This window comes from Nasonia vitripennis, assembly GCF_009193385.2.
Source record: "Nasonia vitripennis strain AsymCx chromosome 5 unlocalized genomic scaffold, Nvit_psr_1.1 chr5_random0002, whole genome shotgun sequence".
NCBI lineage: Eukaryota > Metazoa > Arthropoda > Insecta > Hymenoptera > Pteromalidae > Nasonia > Nasonia vitripennis.
Window position 1 is genome coordinate 2,229,560 of NW_022279652.1, and position 22,151 is coordinate 2,251,710.

Genomic DNA, 22,151 nt, shown 5'->3' on the forward strand with positions numbered 1-22,151 from the left:
ACTTGCTCGTGCCAACGCGCTGGACCTATGACTCTCTCACACTCTCGCACAACCTCGGGAGACTCTCCCAATTCTCCTCGTAACAGAGGAGGCCACGTATCTCTCTCGCACGTCGTCGTACTCCGTCGACAGTCGTGAGAGAACTCCCCGAGTTCCCGCTCGTTCTCGCGCTCACTCTCCACTCGCGCTCGTTGGGCCCGCGCATCTTCCTCGCGCCTGATTGGCTGGCAGTCCGCGCGGATAGCGAGTCGCAAATCGGCGCGCGCGCCGTCGAGGCTCACTCTCGCGCCAACGATGCTCACTCTCGCGCTAACGTGGACGGTTAGCCGGCCCGTTCCTTGAACTCGAGGTCAGGCTGGCACCGACAACAACAATCCAACTCGCTTGTTTCTTCCGCGCACTCAGAGCTTGGCCGCATCGAACGAGATTCCTCGTATCGACGCGGCTGCGACGTTTGCAACGTCGCAAGGTAGTGTAACGCGCAATTGGCTGTGTTTATTATTACTGCTTAACGAATCTCTTTTTCATTTAAATTACATAAAATGTACTTTTGCTCAATCTTATATTGCATTCTCTTAGCTGCGGCCAACTGCTGTAGGTTCGGGAGATTGTATGCGAGGACCTGGTTTACTATCTCTGGTCGTCTGGCCTTATACAGCTGTAGATGCTCTGCGCTGGGCTGCGCATAAGTGCTCTGATGATCTGAAATCAATTTATCACGGATTAGTAGCGTGCCCCCCCTTTTAGTGAAAACTTTCAAAATTATCATCATCACTTTAACAAGTGTGATTATACCAGTGCCGGAATAAGTCACCGGTGACTGAAGGGTCGAAAATCTACCGTAAATGTCTTTATTTTCACTTAGCCTTTTTACCTTGTCGATATATGCGCTTACATATATTTTCTAAAATTTAAGGATTTTACCGTGTCTTTTTTTGCTAGCGTGTCATTAACAAAGGCTAATGGCGTGCTATCTGTATTATTTATTAATGAGATTGCGTTCTGCAATTATATTTCATTAAATAATACGATCGAAAAATTTACACGTACTTCGAACGATGCTACAAGTCGCACTATGTCCGTCAGTTGTTTGAAGCTAAAAAACAATCTTCCTTTTTTATTTGTAGAGAAAGCATCAACGCACTACATATTGATGCCCCCTACAAAGAAAAGTACATTTCAGAATTCGCACTATAGGCTCGTACATTTGGCTATTCACCGCGAAGAACTAAATGCCGATACAAATGACTTGAGATTCACTTTAAATTCCGACAATTGCTCAATGACAGTGATACGTTGAGGGAAAGAATTCCAGGCACGCTTTAGTCTGGGTAAGGTCGAATAGAACCCAAAGTTCGAATGCGCCAGATGCTCGTCTATAGGTCTATAGCTACGCAGATTATAGGATAATTGTCTAACTGAGAAAAGGTCGGAAATCGACGGACAAATCATAAATTTACGCAAAAGTTTAAACGTAAGCAGACCATCATGGTACCAATGCACTGACTGTATCGAAGGAATACCCAACGATGTCGCAATGAGTGAATAATCGTGATCAATAGGCGCCATGGGCTGGCCGGACTTATAGGCCAAGTAACGAATGAATTTATGTTGAACGGAATCTAAATGGTTAATAGCAATTTGAGTGTATGGAGACCAAATTTGACAACAATAAATGAAAGTAGGCATGACCAGAGTATTATAAAGATAAAGAATAGCGGATATGTTGGAAAAGTCACGAGTAGTTCTCTTCACAAATCCGATCAGCCCACGACACCTAGAGACCACGTAATCAACATGAGGTCCGAAGGTTAAGCGCGAGTCAAATAGTCCCTAACCACCTCCGTGCGGGCAATAACCGATCCGTCAAGCTCGTACTGGAACTGTAGTTGCGTCTTGCCCCTACAAAATGACACAACCTGTCTTTTGGCCGCGTTTATAACCAGGCCATTTTCGCACGCCCAACCGCCCAAAGCATTAAGATCAGCCCTCAGTCTCTCCACATCATCTTCCGACTGAATACGCATAAAAATCTTGACATCGTCAGCGTACAACAGGGCATTCGAGAAGCGAAATTGCTTCACAAGATCATCAATATAGATGCAAAACAGTAAAGGACCCAGGTGAGAGCCCTGGGGTACGCCAGACGACACCAAGACAGCTGGAGACACAGTATTATTTATTCTGACTGACTGATAGCGGTTCGAAAGATAAGATGACAATAGATCAAATATGGAACCTCGAACACCAAAGTTCCACAGCTTAACCAGCAACCTGCCATGATCAACTCTATCGAAAGCCTTAGAGAAATCCACATAGATAGAGTCCACTTGAACCGAGTTCTCAAGGGCATCAGAAACAAAGTCATTAAAAATCAAGAGGTTAGTTAAGGTCGATCGGCCAGGCAGAAAGCCGTGCTACAGAGCAGTGATCTTACAAAGTAGTCGCTGGGACAATACGTCAGTCAAAAACGCATCGAAACGCTTCGGAATGCAGCTGATGAGAGAAATAAGCTTATAATTTTTGACATCGTGTCTATCGCCGTGTTTAAACACCGGAAAAATATAAGAACGCTTCCACGCCTTAGGAAAATACCCATTAGCCAACATCTTGTTAAAAATATCGACTATGGGCCTCTCCAAGACTGGCCAGCAGCGCTTAACAAAAACATTAGGTACATTGTTCGGACCAGGGTTCGCCGTGCATTTCAACTCACAGACGATAGGGCGCAGATCCTCCGCCAAAACACTTACATTGGAAATAAGCTCGTGCGAGTCAAGAAGACGATTCAAAGGGCTAGCTGGACTACAGTTATAAACTGAATTGAAATGGGAGGAGAACAAGTTAACCGTTTCAGGCTCCGATTCAGCCTTTAAATCATCAAGATTTTATTGTTAAACTATAGCAAATTAAGACATATTGCTGCTACTAGAAACTGAAATGAAATATTGTTAATGCGAGATCTAAATCTAGCTACTGATAAGTTAATAAGTGATATTAAGCAATGCGTTGAACAGTCTAAATTGATCACAAAGAAAAGCAAAAAGTATGGTAAGAAAAATTGGATCACTAATCCAATGAAATCCAAAGAACTCCAATATATCTGTGTACTATGTAGGTTCAGTGATGTCATCTAGCGGGGTAAGGATTGGGGCGTCCTCCTGCACCACGCACCTTCTTCCCTCTTACTGCGCATCTCCTCGCGCAGTCTACAAGCTTGCCGTTTTGTTTATGCTTACGTTGATTACTTAGCAATTCATGTTATAACATAAGCTGAAAAGAATTGGTTGTTTTTAGCCGAGTCCCATAAGAGTCTGTGTATAAATTGCAAACTTTAAAATCAAACATTGTTAAAATATGAGCTATAACCAAGAATCGAAAATAATCAGGGACGTTTCGGATACTTTAAACAAAAATATTTTCTTAGTTCAATTTATTCTCTGCATTTCACGTAAGGTGACCGAACCTCTTTAATAATAATCAGCATAATACAAAAATTATGCTAAAATATTAGAAACGGTTTTTGGAGGGGCTAAAATTAAATACGATACAAACCTAACTTAAAGTAATGTTAAAATCCCAAAAAAACTTAAGGGAATTATAAACAATGAAATTGGTAAACAAACTGGTAATACCATAAGTTGCATAAGGTTGCATAAAAATGTTGAATTTAAAATACCCGATATAAATGCACATTTAATATTTCTTAACCCCACAAGTGTCGTAGGGTAATAAACATAATAAACAATCTGGATCTAAAAAGCGGCAAAGATAAAATAAATAGTAAAATGTTGAAGGTTATTTATTGTTTTTGTAATGAGGGAGGAGGGGGGATATATACAAGCAGCTTTGCGGCCAAGATCGTGTGTTCATACCTTTATTCAATTCCCACTTTTATTTTTTCCATACACATATTGCCTCGCTATTATATCCAACTACCTTTTTCCCTTCCTGAAAGACATCTTCAGTGAAAACATATTTTAGACATCCACCTTGCTGGTTAAGCGAACACTCTCAGCCCCGCAGGGGCATCAAATCTGTCTTTCAGAGTAGTCACTCCCAAAGAAGGTTCCATATTTCAGAAACCAGCTCCTCGTCGGTAATGTCAGCGCTCCCTGCCTAATGTTTCGGGGTTGGCTACCTGCAAGTCTGCCTTCCCTACAAAGTCCTTATCGCCACTGCCTTCAGGCCTGTTTTCTTGCAGATAGTTCCATGCGCCTTTTTGCAACCTTCAACGTGATATATAAATCACTGGAGACTGCAATTTATTCAACACTGTTTTCTCTGTTTCAAGATCTGTCTCTAAAACCTAACCTGCAAGTTCGCACGGCTTTCTTCTTTGCTGCACGACGTCTCATTTTTCTCTAAGTCATCCACGTGGCGCCACCTGTCGAGTCGACGGAACATCAACAACATCTCCATCATCAATTTCAACTTGGTCATTTCTCACCTCCTCGACTAACACTTCATCTGGCTTCGAGATTACCCTCTTTACGTTACCGACTGCCAGTAAGTTGTCGACGGAGACACAAAAACATCCAAAATGAGTCTAAACGGTAAGAAATACGTGGATGTGCTTACTATTGTGCTAACTGCGAAAAGACGACAAGAAGCAAACTGAAGACATATGAGTTGTGTGACCAGCTATTTCATACTGGATGTATTACATTCATATCCCAATAGTGAAGTATGTTTTCACTCTCGCGTGTGCTGCCTGTGCAGACAAATACACCACCAGCATGCTTAAGACGGCGCAGACTAGGGCAAAGACAGCAGCAGCAGCAGTAACAACAGCAACAACAATATCTGCTAAGGGCGCACCTACACCGGTCTTGCTCAACAAAAAAAATAAGTCGGCACCCCCGTCGCTCGCTAGCTCTAGGGCTCAATCACCTGCACGGGTATCCGCTGCACAGGTAACATCAACTGAGACGTTCCTGAAGAACATCTGTGCGGTGCTGAAAGACATTCGAAAAGTTCAAAACGATTGAGAAGAGGCTGGGCTCTCTTGAAAACCGTCTCAAAGCCCTTGACGACTTGCCTGTGTTCAAGGCTCAACTGAACAACGTCGAGTCCTCCATTTCTGAGCTGCAGGCGTAATACCAAGAGCTGTCGTCAAGAAGCCCCTCAACGCAGCAGAACAACAGCACTGCTCCTGCCTCCTAGAAACTAAACAACCCTCAAGCTCCATCTTTTTAGGAGTATCTGCATACTCTGGCGAGTCTGGACCTCCCTGAACACTTCATCTTCAGGGCTATCACAGAGTCGGATGTGTCGTCTGCTGTATCACACTTTAACACCCAGGCCATTGGAAACGATGACATCCTACAGGTTGTAATCTCCAAAGCACTGCCAATCTCGCTCCTCTACTATGTCAAATATTCAACCTGTCTCTGAGTGAGGCACGCTTTCCCTCCGCCTGGAAGTCTTCACTCGTACGAGCACTAAACAAAGTTAACTCTCCAACAGCTTTGACTGACTACTGTCCGATCTCTCTACTCTGTTGCCTCTCCAAGGCGCTGGAGTGGCTGGTGCACAAGCAAATCTCTGAGTATCTTAAAACAAGACTTTATCTTGACAATTTCCAAACAGGCTTCCGCACTGGCCACAGCACGTAGTCTGGCTTAATTAAGCTGACTGATGATGTCAGGCTTGGGATAGACAGGAAGAATGTCACTCTGCTACTTCTATTTGATTTGAGCAAGGCGTTTGATACTGTGTGCCACGTCAGGATACTCGGAAAGCTATCCTCTTAAATCAATATGTACAACATAATGTACGAAAAAAAAGAACATATAAATCTACTCTCTCTCTCTCTCTCTCTCTCTCTCTCTCTCTCTCTCTCTCTCTCTCTCTCTCTCTCTCTCTCTCTCTCTCTCTCTGCCTCTCTGTTATGACTGGACAGCCATGAATTCTATCGAAACCGATCTGGAGGGCGCCTTATCTGTTCTTAATAATAATTTAAAATTAGCAATTCATGAATTGGCACCTTTGAAAACGGTTTTCCAACGTAAGAAATATGCTACCTGGTCTGGATCAGAGCTGAGGCTCCTCATCGATAAACGCAATGCTACACTTAGGCGCTATGAGCGCTCGGGGAGAGCGGAGCTTTTCGATGAGGTTTTCCGACTCACCAAGGAGGTCGACTTGCGTTCTGCTCAAGAGCATGAATCCTTCCTTCACCAACAACTATCAGACGCTCTTAATGAAAACAGAAATATATGGAAGGTAATGCGTCATCTCGGCCTCCTGCCTGGGCGTAAGGAGGAGGAGTTTTTCGGTTTCACGCCGGGAGGGCTGAATGAGCACTTCGCGGGAGTATCGGTTTCACCCCTCGAAAATATAGACAATGGGGAGAGCGGAGCTTTTCGATGAGGTTCTTCGACTCACCAAGGAGGTCGACTTGCGTTCTGCTCAAGAGCGTGAATCCTTCCTTCGCCAACAACTATCAGACGCTCGACGCGAATTTATTTAACTGCTCCTTCGCTCAGGAAATCTTTCCGAGTATCTGAAAGCAGCCACAGTTAATCGCGCTAAGAAAGACCAGCGCTCCTTCTAATGTTAAGGACTTTCGTCCGATTGCATTGCACTGCTTCCTCTCAAAGGTACTCGAGAAGATAGCACACACCCAGATCACGGAGTATCTTAATAAAAATCATATACTCGACCCCTTTCAGGCCGGTTTCCGAAAACACCACAGTACACAGACTGCGTTAGTAAAAGTGACCGACGACGTACGCATGGCAATTGATAAAAAGAAGGTGACGCTTATGCTGCTGTTTGTCTTCAGCAAGGCCTTTGACACCATCTCACCTTCCAAATTACTATCTAAACTGAGACAGCTGGGGTTCTCTAGGGCAGCTCTCCTGTGGATTAAATTATATTTACAGGGGCGATCTCAGATGGTGGTTTCGAATAAAAACGGAACCTCAGAGTGGCTTGAAACCAATCTGGGAGTTCCACAGGGTTCTGTCCTGGGACCCCTGCTGTTCAGTCTCTATGTCAATACCTTCAAACAATACTCGACGGCACCGCAATTAAACATCTTTTTTACGCGGACGATCTCCAGATTTATCTACACACCAACAAAGATAATTTCCTGGACGGCGTGGCTCGACTAGCAGAAGCGGCACGGCTGGTTTCTGGCTGGGCGGAGAGCTCCGGTCTGCGGCTTAACTCCAGCAAAGCTAAGTCCATATTTTTCGGCTCCATGAAAAACGTTGATGATATTAAATTATGGAACTTGCCTGGAGTTTCGTTGCCGGACGGAGTGATCGTCCTATTCAGTGATACGGTCGTAAGTCTCGGTGTTGTATTGGATAGCAAACTCACTTGGAAACCGCAGGTGGATGCTATCACGAAAAAAGTCAACAAAGCCCTGTATAGCCTGCGATTTAGCAGGGCTGCACCACTGAGACTCACCGCAGAAGGCTGGTTGAGTAACTGATACAACCACACATCGACTACTGTGCTGTGACCATCCTGGGCGCGTCGAACGAACAGCGAATACGGATACAGAAACTGAGCAATTCATGTGTGAGATTCATCTTCCGGGTTAGAAGGGATGAACATATCAGTCCCTACAGGCGGCGTCTTGAATGGCTTCGCACCGATTCGATAAGGTTCTACTTTGAGGCCATTTTGCTATATAGAGTAACTCGGATCGGTGAACCTTCTTATCTGGCCTCTTTCTTTAGCAAACACAAGCCGAGATCCTCCAGTAGGGGAGTTCCTTCGGAACTGAGCATCCCTACCGTGAGCACTGAAACCGGGGCTAGGGCCTTCCAGGTCCAGGGTGCTCGGTTCTGGAACTCTCTCCCTTCTGCTCTGCGAAGCCTACCATCAATTGCCTCCTTCAAGAGGGCACTGCGACGGCACCTGCTGGCCGCTGAAAATTAGCGATTCTGAGCCCTCTGGCGCTGTATTTTATTTTTTAATCTAGTCAGACTCGGTCCTAAGGCCGTTACTTAATTTAGTTTTACAGTGATGACGAAGCCAAAAATCTTGTGCAATATTTTTTATTTATTTTATTTTTTAACGGAGGTGTTATCACTCTCTTAGGACTTCAGAAGATAAATTTTACTGTGATATGTAATTGATTAACATGTGATAACTACCTGACTGATGTGATAAGACCTTGTGATAACTGCGTGTATTTTTCTATGTATTTTATTTATTTGTGTATTCCGTGTAATTTATATATTATCTACCTGTCATGTATTTACTATTTTGCCGTGAAGGCAAATAAAGCCCTATCTATCTGTCTATCTCTCTCTCTCTCTCTCTCTCTCTCTCTCTCTCTCTCTCTCTCTCTTCTCTCTCTCTCTCTCTCTCTCTCTCTCTCTCTCTCTCTCTCTCTCTCTCTCTCTCTCTCTCTCTCTCTCTCTCTCTCTCTCTCTCTCTCTCTCTCTATTGCCGGCCGAATTTGCACGTGTTCTCGTCGCGCGCACGAATCTCTGCTAACTCATACCGCTACGAGTTAATCGCGGTGCTCAACTCGTTACAAGAGATGTACAGATACACAACATATTTAGATGTAGATATAGATAAATGCAATTTTTTAGAAAAGTTTTAAGTACATAGAAAACTGAACATGAAAGCTTTTTATTTGTATTAATGTCCCAATACATGACGACCTTTTAAAGTGCGACGCATCAGGATTTTGTGACCATTAGGCGTTACTAGGCGTGCAAAATAACTATGTTGAACAACCCATTTTCTTTCATCCGGCCGAGGAAAATGATATCTCATTCTTGTTCGAACGGCAGTAAGACTTTAAGCCAAAAATTTGAATCTAGAAATAAATATAAACATATTATCATTTTTTTGTAATATCACATATTTTATTAAATTATTAATAATCTAAATGTAGAAAGTCGCATATTGGAAGCGTTGATGAAGATTAGATAAAACTGTTCAGGCTTTATATATCTAGAAAGTGTCGACAACTATCTATTCTTTATAATAATGTTTGATGAAGGTATCGATATTTCTACATACATAATTGTCTTTATTTATACGCTAACAGAATCACATTAATCATTTACACAAAATAGCGCAATCTGTGCGCGTGTAAAACAACGGCGGCAAAGTTCAGTTAAAACGGTCACTACTTTTCTTGGTCCAGTGCATTTATATGTATTACACCACTCTAACCTCAAAATCACAACTTTAATGTGGATTTTTGGCTCTCGTGGTATAAAATATCGTATGTAACTTGTACATAAAGACTGTATTTTCAAAACTCGTTACAGTTCCTTTCCTTTTCCTTACTCGTTACCTTTTGGCTCGTGATGTGAACTCTCGTTTTGAAAATACAGTCTTTCTGTACCCGTTGCATAATATACTATTATGATTTACAGCTTAAACAGATTAAATTTATTGAAGAATTAATGATTAAAGGATCCGGAAAGTGACGTACTGGAAATTCATCATAATAAGAAAATTTGGTAAATTCTTTAAACAGAGTGATTATTATATTTCAAAGCGTCTGGTCATGATAAATACTGCAGCATTCTGTTTAATATAAATAAGACATAACTTCACTTTGGTTTAATAACATAAATAGAATGTAAACTGATAGAATCATAAGTGTTAAATTACGTTAGGTTTCTTAGACAGAATTTCTTATGTATATTTTCACTCAAGGCAATAATTAAATTGCGCTAGAGCTAGTGATTCTTTTGTGCTAAAATTTTCGAAAAAATACTTTGTACCCTTGCAGTTTTGGTATGAATGCAAAATTTTAATTTAAATAAGCTGTTCGGGTTATGTAAAAAAGGGAAGTAGAATTTGAATTTCTGCGTTCTTTTGCGATTTTCGTACTTGGTGTATCGTGCGTAGCAGGTCTTCATGAACGTCCTTTTCAGGACGGTTGACCTTTTAATTTGTAACGTGCGTCGCGTTGTGTGTGCGAGTGGTGCGAACGGCGTGCAGTGTGTGTGTTTCTCCGAGTGTTGGGACGTCGGCCACGTGCAAACTTCCTCGACGTGCTGATCTTCACCCGGCAATCGTCACCTACGCAGCAGGGCTGAAAAAGTCTACCCGTGGCCCAGGATAAGTTCCCTTGAGACGCTGAGGCGTCCTGCGACTAAGGAAGGTGCATCTCACCCATGTGCGGCCAGGGATTTTCGTCGTGACATCCACGTTCGTTGTGATAAAGGTAGGAGAGCTCCCCAGCGTGCGCAAATGTACCTCGCGGCGAAAGCGTTACTTTAAGTGCATTTTTTTCTTTGTTTTGCCTCTATTAAAGTCTCTTTTATTGTATCAGCGTAACTTGTAGTTGCGTTTCTCTCTCTCGTTTGCCTATCTAAAAGGAAAGGTACCCAACCCGAACTCACCGATTTTGATGATTTTCATATATGTTGTAGAACATAAAAAAATAAGAGACACCTATTTTTTTTTATCGGCTAATTTTCACTTTTAAGGGGTAAAAACCTCCCCTAAAGTTAACCCCCAAAAAGCGTTTTTTTTTAATATCTCGGCTTAAAATTAATATTTTTCAATGAAACAAATTGGAGGTTATTTCTTACAAAAAGAGCAAGTATTTCATGGTGATTTGAAGAGTAAGGGTAGCATCCCCTATTTTTTAGGGGTTGAAAACATATATTTTTTGGCATAATTTTATAATAAAAATGTTTAAACCGACTAAAAAAAATTGGAAAAAATGTTTAAACATCCTTAATAACAAAATTTAGTTGACGTCTTTCGGTGTTTTCATAAATATTACCCCTAAGGGGGTAAACCACCCCTAACACAAAATAACTGTAAATATGTAATTCAATACATAATATTTCGTAGAAAGTTTGTATATAGAGGTTTTCGAGGTCGCTGATTACAAATCTGTATCAGATTTTGAAAATTCAAAATGGCGGATCCAATATGGCGGACGGAAATATCGAAAAAAAATTTTATATAATAAAAAAGTTTTAAATGACTAAAAAATTTGGAAAAAATTTGTAAACATCTATAATAAACAAATTAAGTTTTTCGGTTTTTTCATAGATACTTCCCCTTAGGGGGGTAAACCACCCCTAACACAAAATAACTATAAGTATACTTCAATCCATAATATTTTGTAGAAGGTTTGTATATAGAGGTTTTCGAGGTCGCTGATTACAAATCTGTTATCAGATTTTGAAAATTCAAAATGGCGGATCCAATATGGTGGACGGAAATATCGAAAAAAAATTTTAACTTTCAAAAAAACTTGTTTACAAATGTGTGATCTTTGTAGCCTGTACATGTGAACTAAATAGCCTTAAACCCTAAACCCCTAAAGAACAAATAGGCTAAATGGTTGTGCATTTTAACCAAACGACTCCAAACCCCTAACCTCCAGACAAGCCGAAGGCCTATGCTTTACCGTAGACACGAGTATAGACATATTACCGATATTTTATTTTATCATTTTGTATGTAACAAATAACGTCTCGTTTTATGTTTCAATCAAAGATTATTTATTTTTCTGCTTTTATAAATTAGCATAATTTCAAAAGTAATTTCATAAATTATAAAGTATTTCATAAATTGCATAATTATATAATTTTATAAATTCAAAAAGTCCACACTTTTTTGCAAATGAAAAAACATTTCAAAGTGAATAAAAGTTGAATAAAACCAAAAATAGAGTTTTCCGAACATCACAAAGTGGAACGAGAATTCTTCTCCAATGCATAAATTAATGATTTGATTCAATTTACATTCACTCGTTTTATTCTGGTAGAAATGTAGCAGTCGTGCCTTACATGCAAAAACACAGCTTGTATAAATTTTACCGCTTGTTTTCATTTTAGATTGAAAAATGAAAATTAATCCGTTAAACGTTCTAAACTTATTATTAGCATACTTTCAAGCGTTAAACATACCAGATAGTGTCACGAATTATCACGAAACAGAGTTGGCCGAAAAAATAAAAGAAATTTTAATAGATGCAACACATGATTTCAACGATGTAGAAATGATTACTGATGACTCTTTGGATTTTCAAGAAGAGTATAAAGACCATAATGTGGAAATAATTGAAGATGAAGTGCAACCTCATTTTCCTGATCCGGATATAGCACCAACAAATCAATGTATAGCAGATAATGAAGAACTAGCATTGAATCAACCAAAAAAAAAAACTGTACCTCCCTGTTGCCGATGTCCAAGTGTCAGGTTGACCTCTTAATCGACGAGACATCGTCTACGAGAATGAGCACCAGGTGTACATTAAATCTACCGGAAAAGAAATTGTACCTCCATGTAAAGACGTTTAAGTGTCAACGAAAAGTCGATATAAAACTAGCGCTCTACACGCGGCCTTGCGGCCGCGGTGACTTGCTGCCTTGCATTGCGAAATATAAGGCACGACGGCTGACGCTCGCGCTACGCGCTCGCCCGATCCACCGACGCTTGCGCCTTGCGCTCGCCTTGATATTAACGCTCGCGCATCGCGCGAGCATCAGGCAATCAAATGAAGCTTTTGGGCCAGATAGGGCGTGTCACACCGAAATTGTTATTCAATTATATGTATCAAAAATCGACTCTAGGGTTGTTGTTTATGTATAAGCGGTTTGAAAAAAATGTCTTTAACGCGATCAGAATCGACGGCGGGACTGAGCTCTGTGGTTTGACCCGCTTAGGGTAGTAATGTTATTACCTTACTATTTAAGTTTGATTTATCTTCGGGATTTCTTCCCCTAGCCTGTTTGGTCCGCGGAGCACATTTTATTTTCGTTCTACCCTTCAGCCGGTTGACGTGACCTCAACACGCCGATGAGCTTTCCCCTATCCGCCATCTAGGGGACGCGCCACATACGGGGTATCGGTATCCTCTGTTTTCGTTTTACCAATTTGTTAGAAACAAGATTTTCAGTTACGCATGTACTTTTATATATACAGGTTGGTAAATGAGGTGTCAGATAAACAAGGGAGGGTGATATCTCTTGGAGTTTAGTTAAACAATTATAGCTATGCGAGAAAATGAGAAAGAGAGAGAATTGATTATGTATATATAATTGATTCGAAATAATTTTATCTATTAAACGAAAATGTACAAAAACTATATACAAATATATATGAAGTAAAAACAAGTCAGATATTAAAGCGATACATAATGTTCAAGGAAGCTACGTGCCAAAGAATTGGCAGCTGTTTTTTACAATTCTGACCAATTTATGGCCATTTTTCGATTTAAAAAAAAAATATATTTGCTTTTTTTTTTAATGACATGATTCGTACAATAAATTCAGTAACAGCTTATTTAAAAGAGAATTAAATTACTTACTCTTTTCCGCAAGATTTTTCACATCGACGGTTCCGTTCAATTGTTATTATAAAAAAGGTGACTTAAAAAAATGAATATTTCTAAAACTCGATTGCGAACGTTCTAAAAAATTAGATGATAATAAAAAAAGATCTATTTGCTGTAAAAATTTCAAGCCATTTTAGCGATTAGTTTTTGAGCTAAAATTCGTAAAAAAACATGGGTTTTTTATGTCGTACGATTACGGGAGTAAAAAGGCTTTAATTAAATTGACATTTTGGAAAAAGATCGATATTTTGCTAACTTCGGCTCAGTATTTCTGTATACCCTGTATAACTGAAAATTTCTATTTTTGTTAAACGTTGTAATTCGCTGACTAAAGTTTAGCATGTTTTGAAAAAATGTATGATATTTAATAAAAATAGTTTTATTGTACATGGTAACTTTTTGAATTTAGAGCGCCTTTTTATTTTTGAAGCACTAATTGTAAGATCCCATTATATTGATCTCAAAACACAATTCCGAAGTTCTATCAGTCTCACTAGAAATAAGCGTTTAATTATACCAAAAAATAAAAAAATACAGTGATATTAATAGTCATAACAAAGATATTATTATTTATAATGCGCTGCCAAACAATCTAAAGCTACTAGATATAAATAAACTGCATCTTAGATAATACTCTAATTCAATGATCTAAGTACTAAACCTTGGGGAACGACTCTTGTAATTTGATAGGTCTGTATTTTGCTATTTCATCTTTTCCTCTCTATTGCTGTTAGTGCAGTGTTAATCACAAAGTTGAATGGATTTATGGTTCATGAAAATCATATTGGTGTTAAGCTGGTTCACCTTTTCATTGTATGGTCTGATCCGTTCTGACACACCATATTCTTTTGAAGGTCTTATCCTAGGTATCTAAATTAATATTATAGTTTAAACTTTTTCTTTTTCTTTTTTTTCAACCTTATTTCAACTATTTATCTTAATTATTTATGTACAGCATAATGACTTTTAATAGTATACAAATGCACCTAATAATTCGTGTATATTTTGTTATATAAGATAAATAATTTACAGCTCCTCCATCTCCATTAACTACTTCTACTTCAGAAGTTATGGATTACAGTATACATGGCACTCTTTCTCATAGACATTCAAATGCTATAAATCGCAACGGAGGTAGTAGTCCACCATTACCTCCTCCGCCGCCTCCGGATCAAGATGAACTTTCTCAATTCGGAAGATTAGTTTCATGTTCTGGAACAATAAAACCTATAGTGCCAGAAGAAGAGGATCTTCCAGGATGGGTTCCAAAAAATTATATAGAAAAAGGTAACGGCGATTATTTATATTTTTAGTATAAACACTTGTCTTATTTTTAAATTTGGCGAGTATTAAAGTAATCATCTAATAAAAAGAAAATAGTAAATATTCGGATTTTGTTGAAAACACATACAAAGTATTTAATAGCGTTTAAACGCTCAATACTGTTGTACTTCACAGAAATATCATTTATTTTATATGCGTTAGATCTACCTAACATTTAGCGTAAAACAAAAATCAAAATTAATAAACACCGGGAGGTTTTAAATAAGCTATTATAACGAGTTTACTACCGTACACTCGTTGTATCGCTCTCCCTCAATACATTATAAATATATAAATATATCCATGTATAGTTTCATACATTATTTCAGTTGCAAGGTACTCAGAGAGAGAGAGAGAGAGAGAGAGAGAGAGAGAGAGAGAGAGAGAGAGAGAGAGAGAGAGAGAGAGAGAGTGGGAGAAAGTTCGCGCTGCCCATGTTGCCGCATTCCGCGCTACGCAACTTAGCTACCGACCGTCGAACTGAATAGTCGAGCTTTTATAAAACCGCTAAATCTTGTACTTTGCGTGCGCGAATACCGGAGGATTGTAACTGCAACGGAAGCCTGTTCTTGGTATTTTGCCGGGTAGCGCCACTCCTACTGCGAGACAACTCCGCGGGTCGGTTACAAGCTGTGCAGTGATTGCCGCTCGTCTTCCCGCTGCACCCAGCAACACACTCAAGGCCACGAGGTATCTTCCTTGCTGCCGAGCGTGGGCCACGGTCATCCACTTTGCGCCACTCCAGTCGAGCCACGAGGCATCCTTGCGAACCTGCACGAGGGCGAATGTAAGTACCCGCTTGATCGCTATTCTCTCTCTCTCTCCCTCTCTCTCTTTCTTGCTTCGCGTCGCATTTGTACACTGCTTTGCATTATATAAAGCTAACTCTAATCTCAACTCGATCTTTGTTATTTCGCTCTTGACTCTCTACCTTTTCCCCGCGCTCGCCTCTCACGTACACATATATTATTCGCGGTTAACCTACGTAGCATCAACTCTCACGACGCCTATTGGAAATGGGTGAAATAATTTATATTAAACTCAGAATATTCTCTTTTAAATAAGACTTTTATTCTGAGTAGCAGAGAGAAGGAGTACGGAGCACATCTAGACTCTATGAGATTCTGTCGCAGACTAAACTCCTAGCGCATATCGGCGGTGCATAGCGATGCAGGAAAACTGCCTAAAACAATGGTCCTATTCTAGCCCTACAGACAGACTCCAGATGGCTAGACCCTCCAAGAAGTCCGCGTCGCACTACGTGCCGCTGCACCCCGCGTCGTAATCCGAGCGAGCCATAAAATATAAAAACGCATGAATGGACCTTTCTTAAGTTCGAGTATGGTCCGAGATTTAGTTTTGTAACCGGAATATTTCAACAACGCCTCTGCGGGCTCACGTGCTCGAGGACGAGAACGTACAGCATACTGCGCTACGGGCCAGGCTTCGTACAGCCTACAAGAAGCTTGCAACGAGCTGCTGCTTTTTCTCCTCTCGCATTTCGACAGATCGGTGGATACGCCACAGTTCTCTTATACACGGGCGAAAGAACCCCGTTATACTATGTATTGCACGCACAGTCAGTTCGTAACGAATCTTGGGCTCCGTACAATGCCTGTTGAACAATTTCGTGTAAATTTACCTATATGTGTGTATATAGCAAAAAGTCGCAATGCCGCGAATCTCATCCAATCATATCCAAAGCATATCACATGAAATCTCTATTATTTGAAAATTCATAAAGTATCTATTTTTGTGAAATCAATTTAAATAAATCGTCTGCTTGTTATTCTAAATAATATTTACGTACTTAAAGTTATTTACGATAAATCTTATTACGAACGAACGAATCCATAGCAGTGTTTGAGATTATCGAAGCAAAACTTAATTTTCTCTTTTATTCACTAACAGTAAGAATGTGAGGCGGGTACTAACTTTTTTACAGTGCATGCTACTACACATACCATTACGTTTCTATTTATTTAAGAGAGTAGCATGGACGTAACAGTATTATAAATATTACTCTACCATTTTTATTTTAACCGGTCTTTCCTCGATTAATATAGACTTTGAGCTGTAAACATCAGATCGTGGTTTTTCATGTATGTCTTTGTTGGTCGTCCGTATTTACTTTGGAATCTGTATGCATCTTGGAAATAGGTGTTGATAAGATCAAAGTAATTCTTTAAAACTTTTCAGCTGTCCACATCAAATTTAATAGATTTAAAAGACTTTGTAGCCGTAGAAAACTTAACTACTGGACGGAAGCTAACCTGATGGCCCTGCAGTCCAAGAGAAATCATTTTGGAATTTGGCTTATTAACTTTGTAGGTCGTAGACAGTAGTCGGGCGTGCAGACGGCACGGCTCGGCCGACTCAAATATGCACATGAATGTACACGAGCTCGCGGAGACGGCAGGGTCCAGGAATAGTCAATAACAATATCTTGGGTTAATGTAAAACTTAAACTAACTGATTATTGATGGTTTTAGTGTCCGTTAATCGTAGTAAAAGCTGTTTTGTAATAGTCTTTTGGGGCCATGGGTATTTTCTAAAAACCACTTGCCAGATTGAAGGTAAAAAATACGTTGCGCCTCCTAATTGGTCCATTATGTCTGCGATGTTCAAAAGTGGATATGCATCTCTTATTGTTTTCTTGTTTAACTCTCTGAAGTCGCCATCTTGGATTTCCGTGACTGTCTGGTATCTTGGGTACTATCAATATTGGTGAATTACATGCATAAATAGGTTCCTTTATGATTTTGTTTTTTAGCTTCTTGGTCACACTATCTCTTAAAATCTATTTGCTATTTGAAGAATGTTGATACTGCTTAGTGTTTATAAGCACGTCTTTTCCTGAGGATTGTATTATTTGCAATTCAGTTTCAAATTCTTAAATTGAATTCGAATTCGAATTCTTAAATCTTAAATCGTTAATCTTGTTCAATTTATTTCCTAAAAATACTTCGATCGCTTAATTTGTTAATTGTAAGGTCAAAATTTATTTATTATTTTTCATGTATAAAAAGAGAAGATTATTATTGTCAATTTATTCGTTGTACTACTATGTTTATGTTTTACGATAACTTATTTATCAAATTATCCATAGATTATTATTTAATGTTATTTATTATTCCTTAGCTTGTTTAAATTAGATTCAAGTGAAAGTTCAGACTTAATTATGCTAGAACACGATACAATTTTATCAATTCCCTTTTATTTTCCATAAAAAAATGAATTCTCATGTGAAATTACTACATTTTACTAGTACATTTTGCTAGCAATGTTTAATTGATATTTTTTAGATAACAAAATTTGTTGCTAGCAGTATTTGATTTATATTTTTTAGCAATGTCTCTCGATCGGTCCGAGGGGGCATGTTTAAGGTACATTTTAAGCCCGGATAGAGTAAAGAAGACGGTCCGGATCTTTCAAAAAGCCGTGGCAAGTGAATGAAAACACTTATTTATATAGTGAAATGTCATGAATTTTGGTCAATGATTTTACAAGGTATATACATGTTTTTTTTTCGATAAAAATGGTGTATATTATATATATTTTCAATAGAATATTTTTTTTCAAATTACATCAAATCAAAAATTTTTTGGTAAGAAGAATATCTTTTTGTTTTTTTTGCAGGATTTAACCCAGGCTTGACCCCTTAAGCTGGTCGTGGTCAATCCCTATAGAAGTCGCAAAAAACGCACTGCTCTTACTGTTCTCGTAACTGCAGTTGTGAATCCCAGTTAGAAAAGCGCGCTACATTTACGCTCTTCCGCGGGACGGCCTATTTTCAGGGTTACACTGTAAAAAATTTTGTCGTAATATAACTAACCCAGTAGTAAACCAATCCGCCCTACGCCCAGCACAGTAAATTTACAACAATACAAGTAAATTCACAACGGTATATAGTAATTTTACTATTTTGCGCGCTGTAATTTTACAACGGCGGTAGTATTTTCACACTGAACGCGAGAATCTAACCCCTGTAAAATTACTACGCTAAGAGTAGTAAACTAATCCGACCTACGCTGGGCGGAACAATTTTACTACAAGAATAGTAAAATTGTTAGATTTTTGTAATTTTACGTAGCTGAGAGTAGTAAAATTGCTATACGTGGGGTTGGAACCTCATATAATTTTACTACATTTTAGTGATTTTAAAAAATCGTTTTTTGTAACACATGTACGATTTTCGCGTTTTTTTCACCTAAAATTAGGGACTAAAGTAGTCGTTTTCCGACCAGCGGGCATAAAAGTACTTTTTCGATACAGTGTGCGTAAAATGCACTATTACGCACGCTCCGCGTGCGTTCAAGCACATTTTCCGCCCCTGTATAAAAAAATAACGTTCGATACACGTGCGAAAAGTTGAAATATACTATTGCACCCGCTACTCTATTCATTGGCAAATCTTCTAAAAACGCGAAAGTCAGTACATGCGTACAAAAAATATGGTGTGCATCAAGGGCTTTTTGGCCTCGTGTGGTTGCAGTAATCGTCTGCGGCTCGGGCTAACTCGCCTTGATTTGTACTGCAAACTCCACACTCGGCCTAAGAAAGCCCACTTTACACCCTTTGTACACAATGTACTATTTTACAGTGTAGGTTACTAATATTGAAAAAATCAAGTTTATTTATATTTTTAATTCAAAAACTATTAGGTTTACAGAAAAAAAAAAACATGGATACCTTTTTTTATACTTTTCACACGCAGAATCGGCCAGTATTTTTTTTATTCACTTATGTCTTTTAACAAGAAAGTTTAAATTTTGACCAAATTGCCGAGTGCCATATGCGTCATAATACATTAAAAAGTTATAATTTTACTATATTTAATAATATAATATCCAATTATTCAAGGCCCGATAATTTTGAGTCACTCGAAAATTTCAATCTACTCGAGATTTTCGAGTAACTCGGAAAACTCGAGTAGATCGAAAATTTCGAGTAGCTCGATAAATTCGGGTACTCAATTTTTTCGAGTACTCGACTCGAACTCGAAAAAAAAACTCGACTCGACCAGACTCAGATTTCGAGTCGCAGTTCGTGTTGCAGACGGACGCCAGTGACACCGGTCTCGGCGCGGTACTTTTCCAAATAATTAACGGAGAAAAGCGGGTAGTCTTAGAAAAAAGAAATAGCGACAGTCTAAAGCGAGCGAAAAAGGCGCGTAGTCGTAATAAACCCTGCGACCAAGAAGAGAGGCCGGCCAAGGAAAAAGGTGTACACGGCTAGGCGTGCGAGACCTACGCCAGAGACCCCTAGAGTAAAGGTCGACACCGAGAAGAGGAGGCCTGGTCGTACGAAGGGTTCACGCAACTGCGGGCATGCAACGACATCTACTAACTCGTCGACGTCACCGCGAAAAACGGCTGCAGACCTAAGCTAGAGATTTTTGTCTGTATAAATCCCGAGGAGCTGCAAGCGGCCTTCGAGCGAGTAATGGCCGCGTTGGCCAGGGAGGAAGAATGTGAGTTGGGCGAAGGAGAAGACCCTTGGAGCGCCTTCCCTTCCGACGACAAGGTGGAGGCATATTTCGCCCCCGAAGAAGAAGACGACGAAGAGGGGGCGTTGGTAGTGCGTCGTCCAGAGCCACCTACGCTAGTTGCTGGCGAGGACGAGACGACCGTGACAGGTCTGCGCCGCCCGCGTGCGCCGCAACCAGCGTCGTCGCGGATTAGTCGATCAATTTCGGCTCGCTTGGAGCGCGAGCCCATCTACCGCGAGGCCAAGACCGTGGAGACGTAAGCGCCGCCGGCTGGCTCAAAGGCAATGGAGGAGCCTTTGAACGAAGAGGCAGCCGAAGTGGCGTGGAACCAGCACCGAACTTATCTGGTGGAGGCGCTGGAAAGCGTCGCTGGATACGCGCCGGCTGGAAGGCGAGGCGTACCGGCTATACACGCAGTCGGTGCGCAAGCACGGCGACGCCTTCGAGGAAAGGCGTCAGCGCGCAGAGGCTGAGTGGGAAGTCGCTTGGGCAGAGGCGGCCCTCGCCGAGGCAAGAGCCCGCGCGCGCCGGTTCCAGGCGCCAGGGCGAACCAGCACGCCAGAGACGAAGAGGCGTTCGCGCGCACGTCAACCTCTGGGACGTCGGAGAAGACGTCCCGGAAATCGTGCATATATCTGCGGGCATCCCAACGTGTCCCGCAGCAACAAATGCCCGAATGTTCGACTACATAAGGCAAAAAAAGCCCTTCCTTAACTCCCATCCCAATAGTGTGTTTTTTTTTTATCACCCCAGCATCCCCAGATCCCTTGTCGCGGACGCGATGCACGACGCTACGGTTGGTCGCGGACGTACTGGGATAGAATTGCCATCTGGTCAATAGATCGATTCTAGAGAGAGGTTGTAACAAGTTGAGCACCGCGGCTAACTCGTAGCGGTATGAGTACCGCTGCGCTGCGACGAAACAGCGTAGACTCGCGCACGCGAAGAAAATCACGTGCGAATTCGGCAATAGGAGAGAGAGAGAGAGAGAGAGAAATCGAGAAAGCGAGTGCGTGGGCTAATTCTTTAGTGGGCTAATTCGCTCGTGAAATTCGAAATCGTTCAATATTCGGAGTGCTGTGCCTAGCCTCGTGTGAGTGTGTGACGGTGTGTTGTACCTTGGTGAATCCTAGCAATCCTGCTTGTGAGACCGAGCATCGAATCCTCCTCGTGAAACCGAGCATTGATTCCTGCGGCTTGGAGCTGGCTTGTCAGGGCAGCGATTGCACCAGAGCGCCGTCAACACCGAGTGCAGGTTTGAAAGCGAGCAGTGTCTGTGATCGAGTGTATGTGCGAGTGTATATCACCTGCGCGAGGGTAATCCGGCGCACGCGACCTTCACGGCGATATACGCGTACAATTGCGATTATTTCGGCGACGCGGCAAGTCGCAAAGTTGTTGGCGACTCGCATACTATTATTTTCTGTTTTGTAGTCTCACGTTTATTTGCGATTATTTAATATAACCCAGGCTTATGATTTTACGTCATTTCTACATTATTTATTGAAGTCGCTCGTTTGACTCCGATCCTATTTCATTCCTGAGATTACCGCCGCCTCCACGGGCGTTATTTATAATTATTTAACGTAGTTGAGCAGCCGTGCACGCACCAGGCAGTGCGTAGACCAAGAAGATCAAAGCAACTGAGATAGCTGCATGCAATGTGGGTGTTTCGCGGGCGTCGAGGAGCTCTCCGCCGCAACGTGGGAGCGCGATCTGATTGTTTTGCGTTCATTTGTTGATTGCATTATCACCCCGTTACAATGTGTGTATATATATATATATATATCTTCCTATATTATATAGATGCATGTGTAAATTTATGTCAATAACCCCTCCGCGCCCCTCCGCAGCCCCTCTGTAGCCCCTCCGCATTTTCACGTGAAATCGTTTCAAAATTTACGTTATTTTTGGAGCTCTTTGACCCTCCGCCTCCCCCCCTTACGCGCCCCTCCGCCCCCCCCCTCCGCTGGCCCCTCCACAACCCCTCCGCAAGCCCCTCCGCATCCCGTCCGTTGGCCCTTCTTAAATCAATTTTAT

General features: G+C 40.9%; 1 protein-coding gene across 2 annotated transcripts in view; it reads left to right on the top strand.

Annotated features, from left to right (window-relative positions):
* Positions 1 to 22,151, top strand: part of LOC100116299 (abl interactor 2) — a 179,199-nt gene that overhangs the window by 133,308 nt on the left and 23,740 nt on the right. For both annotated transcript variants that reach the window (XM_032602134.1, XM_031932866.2), the window contains exon 4: positions 14,330 to 14,584. In XM_032602134.1, coding sequence (XP_032458025.1) covers positions 14,330 to 14,584 — 255 coding nt within the window. The remainder of the gene's footprint in view (positions 1 to 14,329; positions 14,585 to 22,151) is intronic.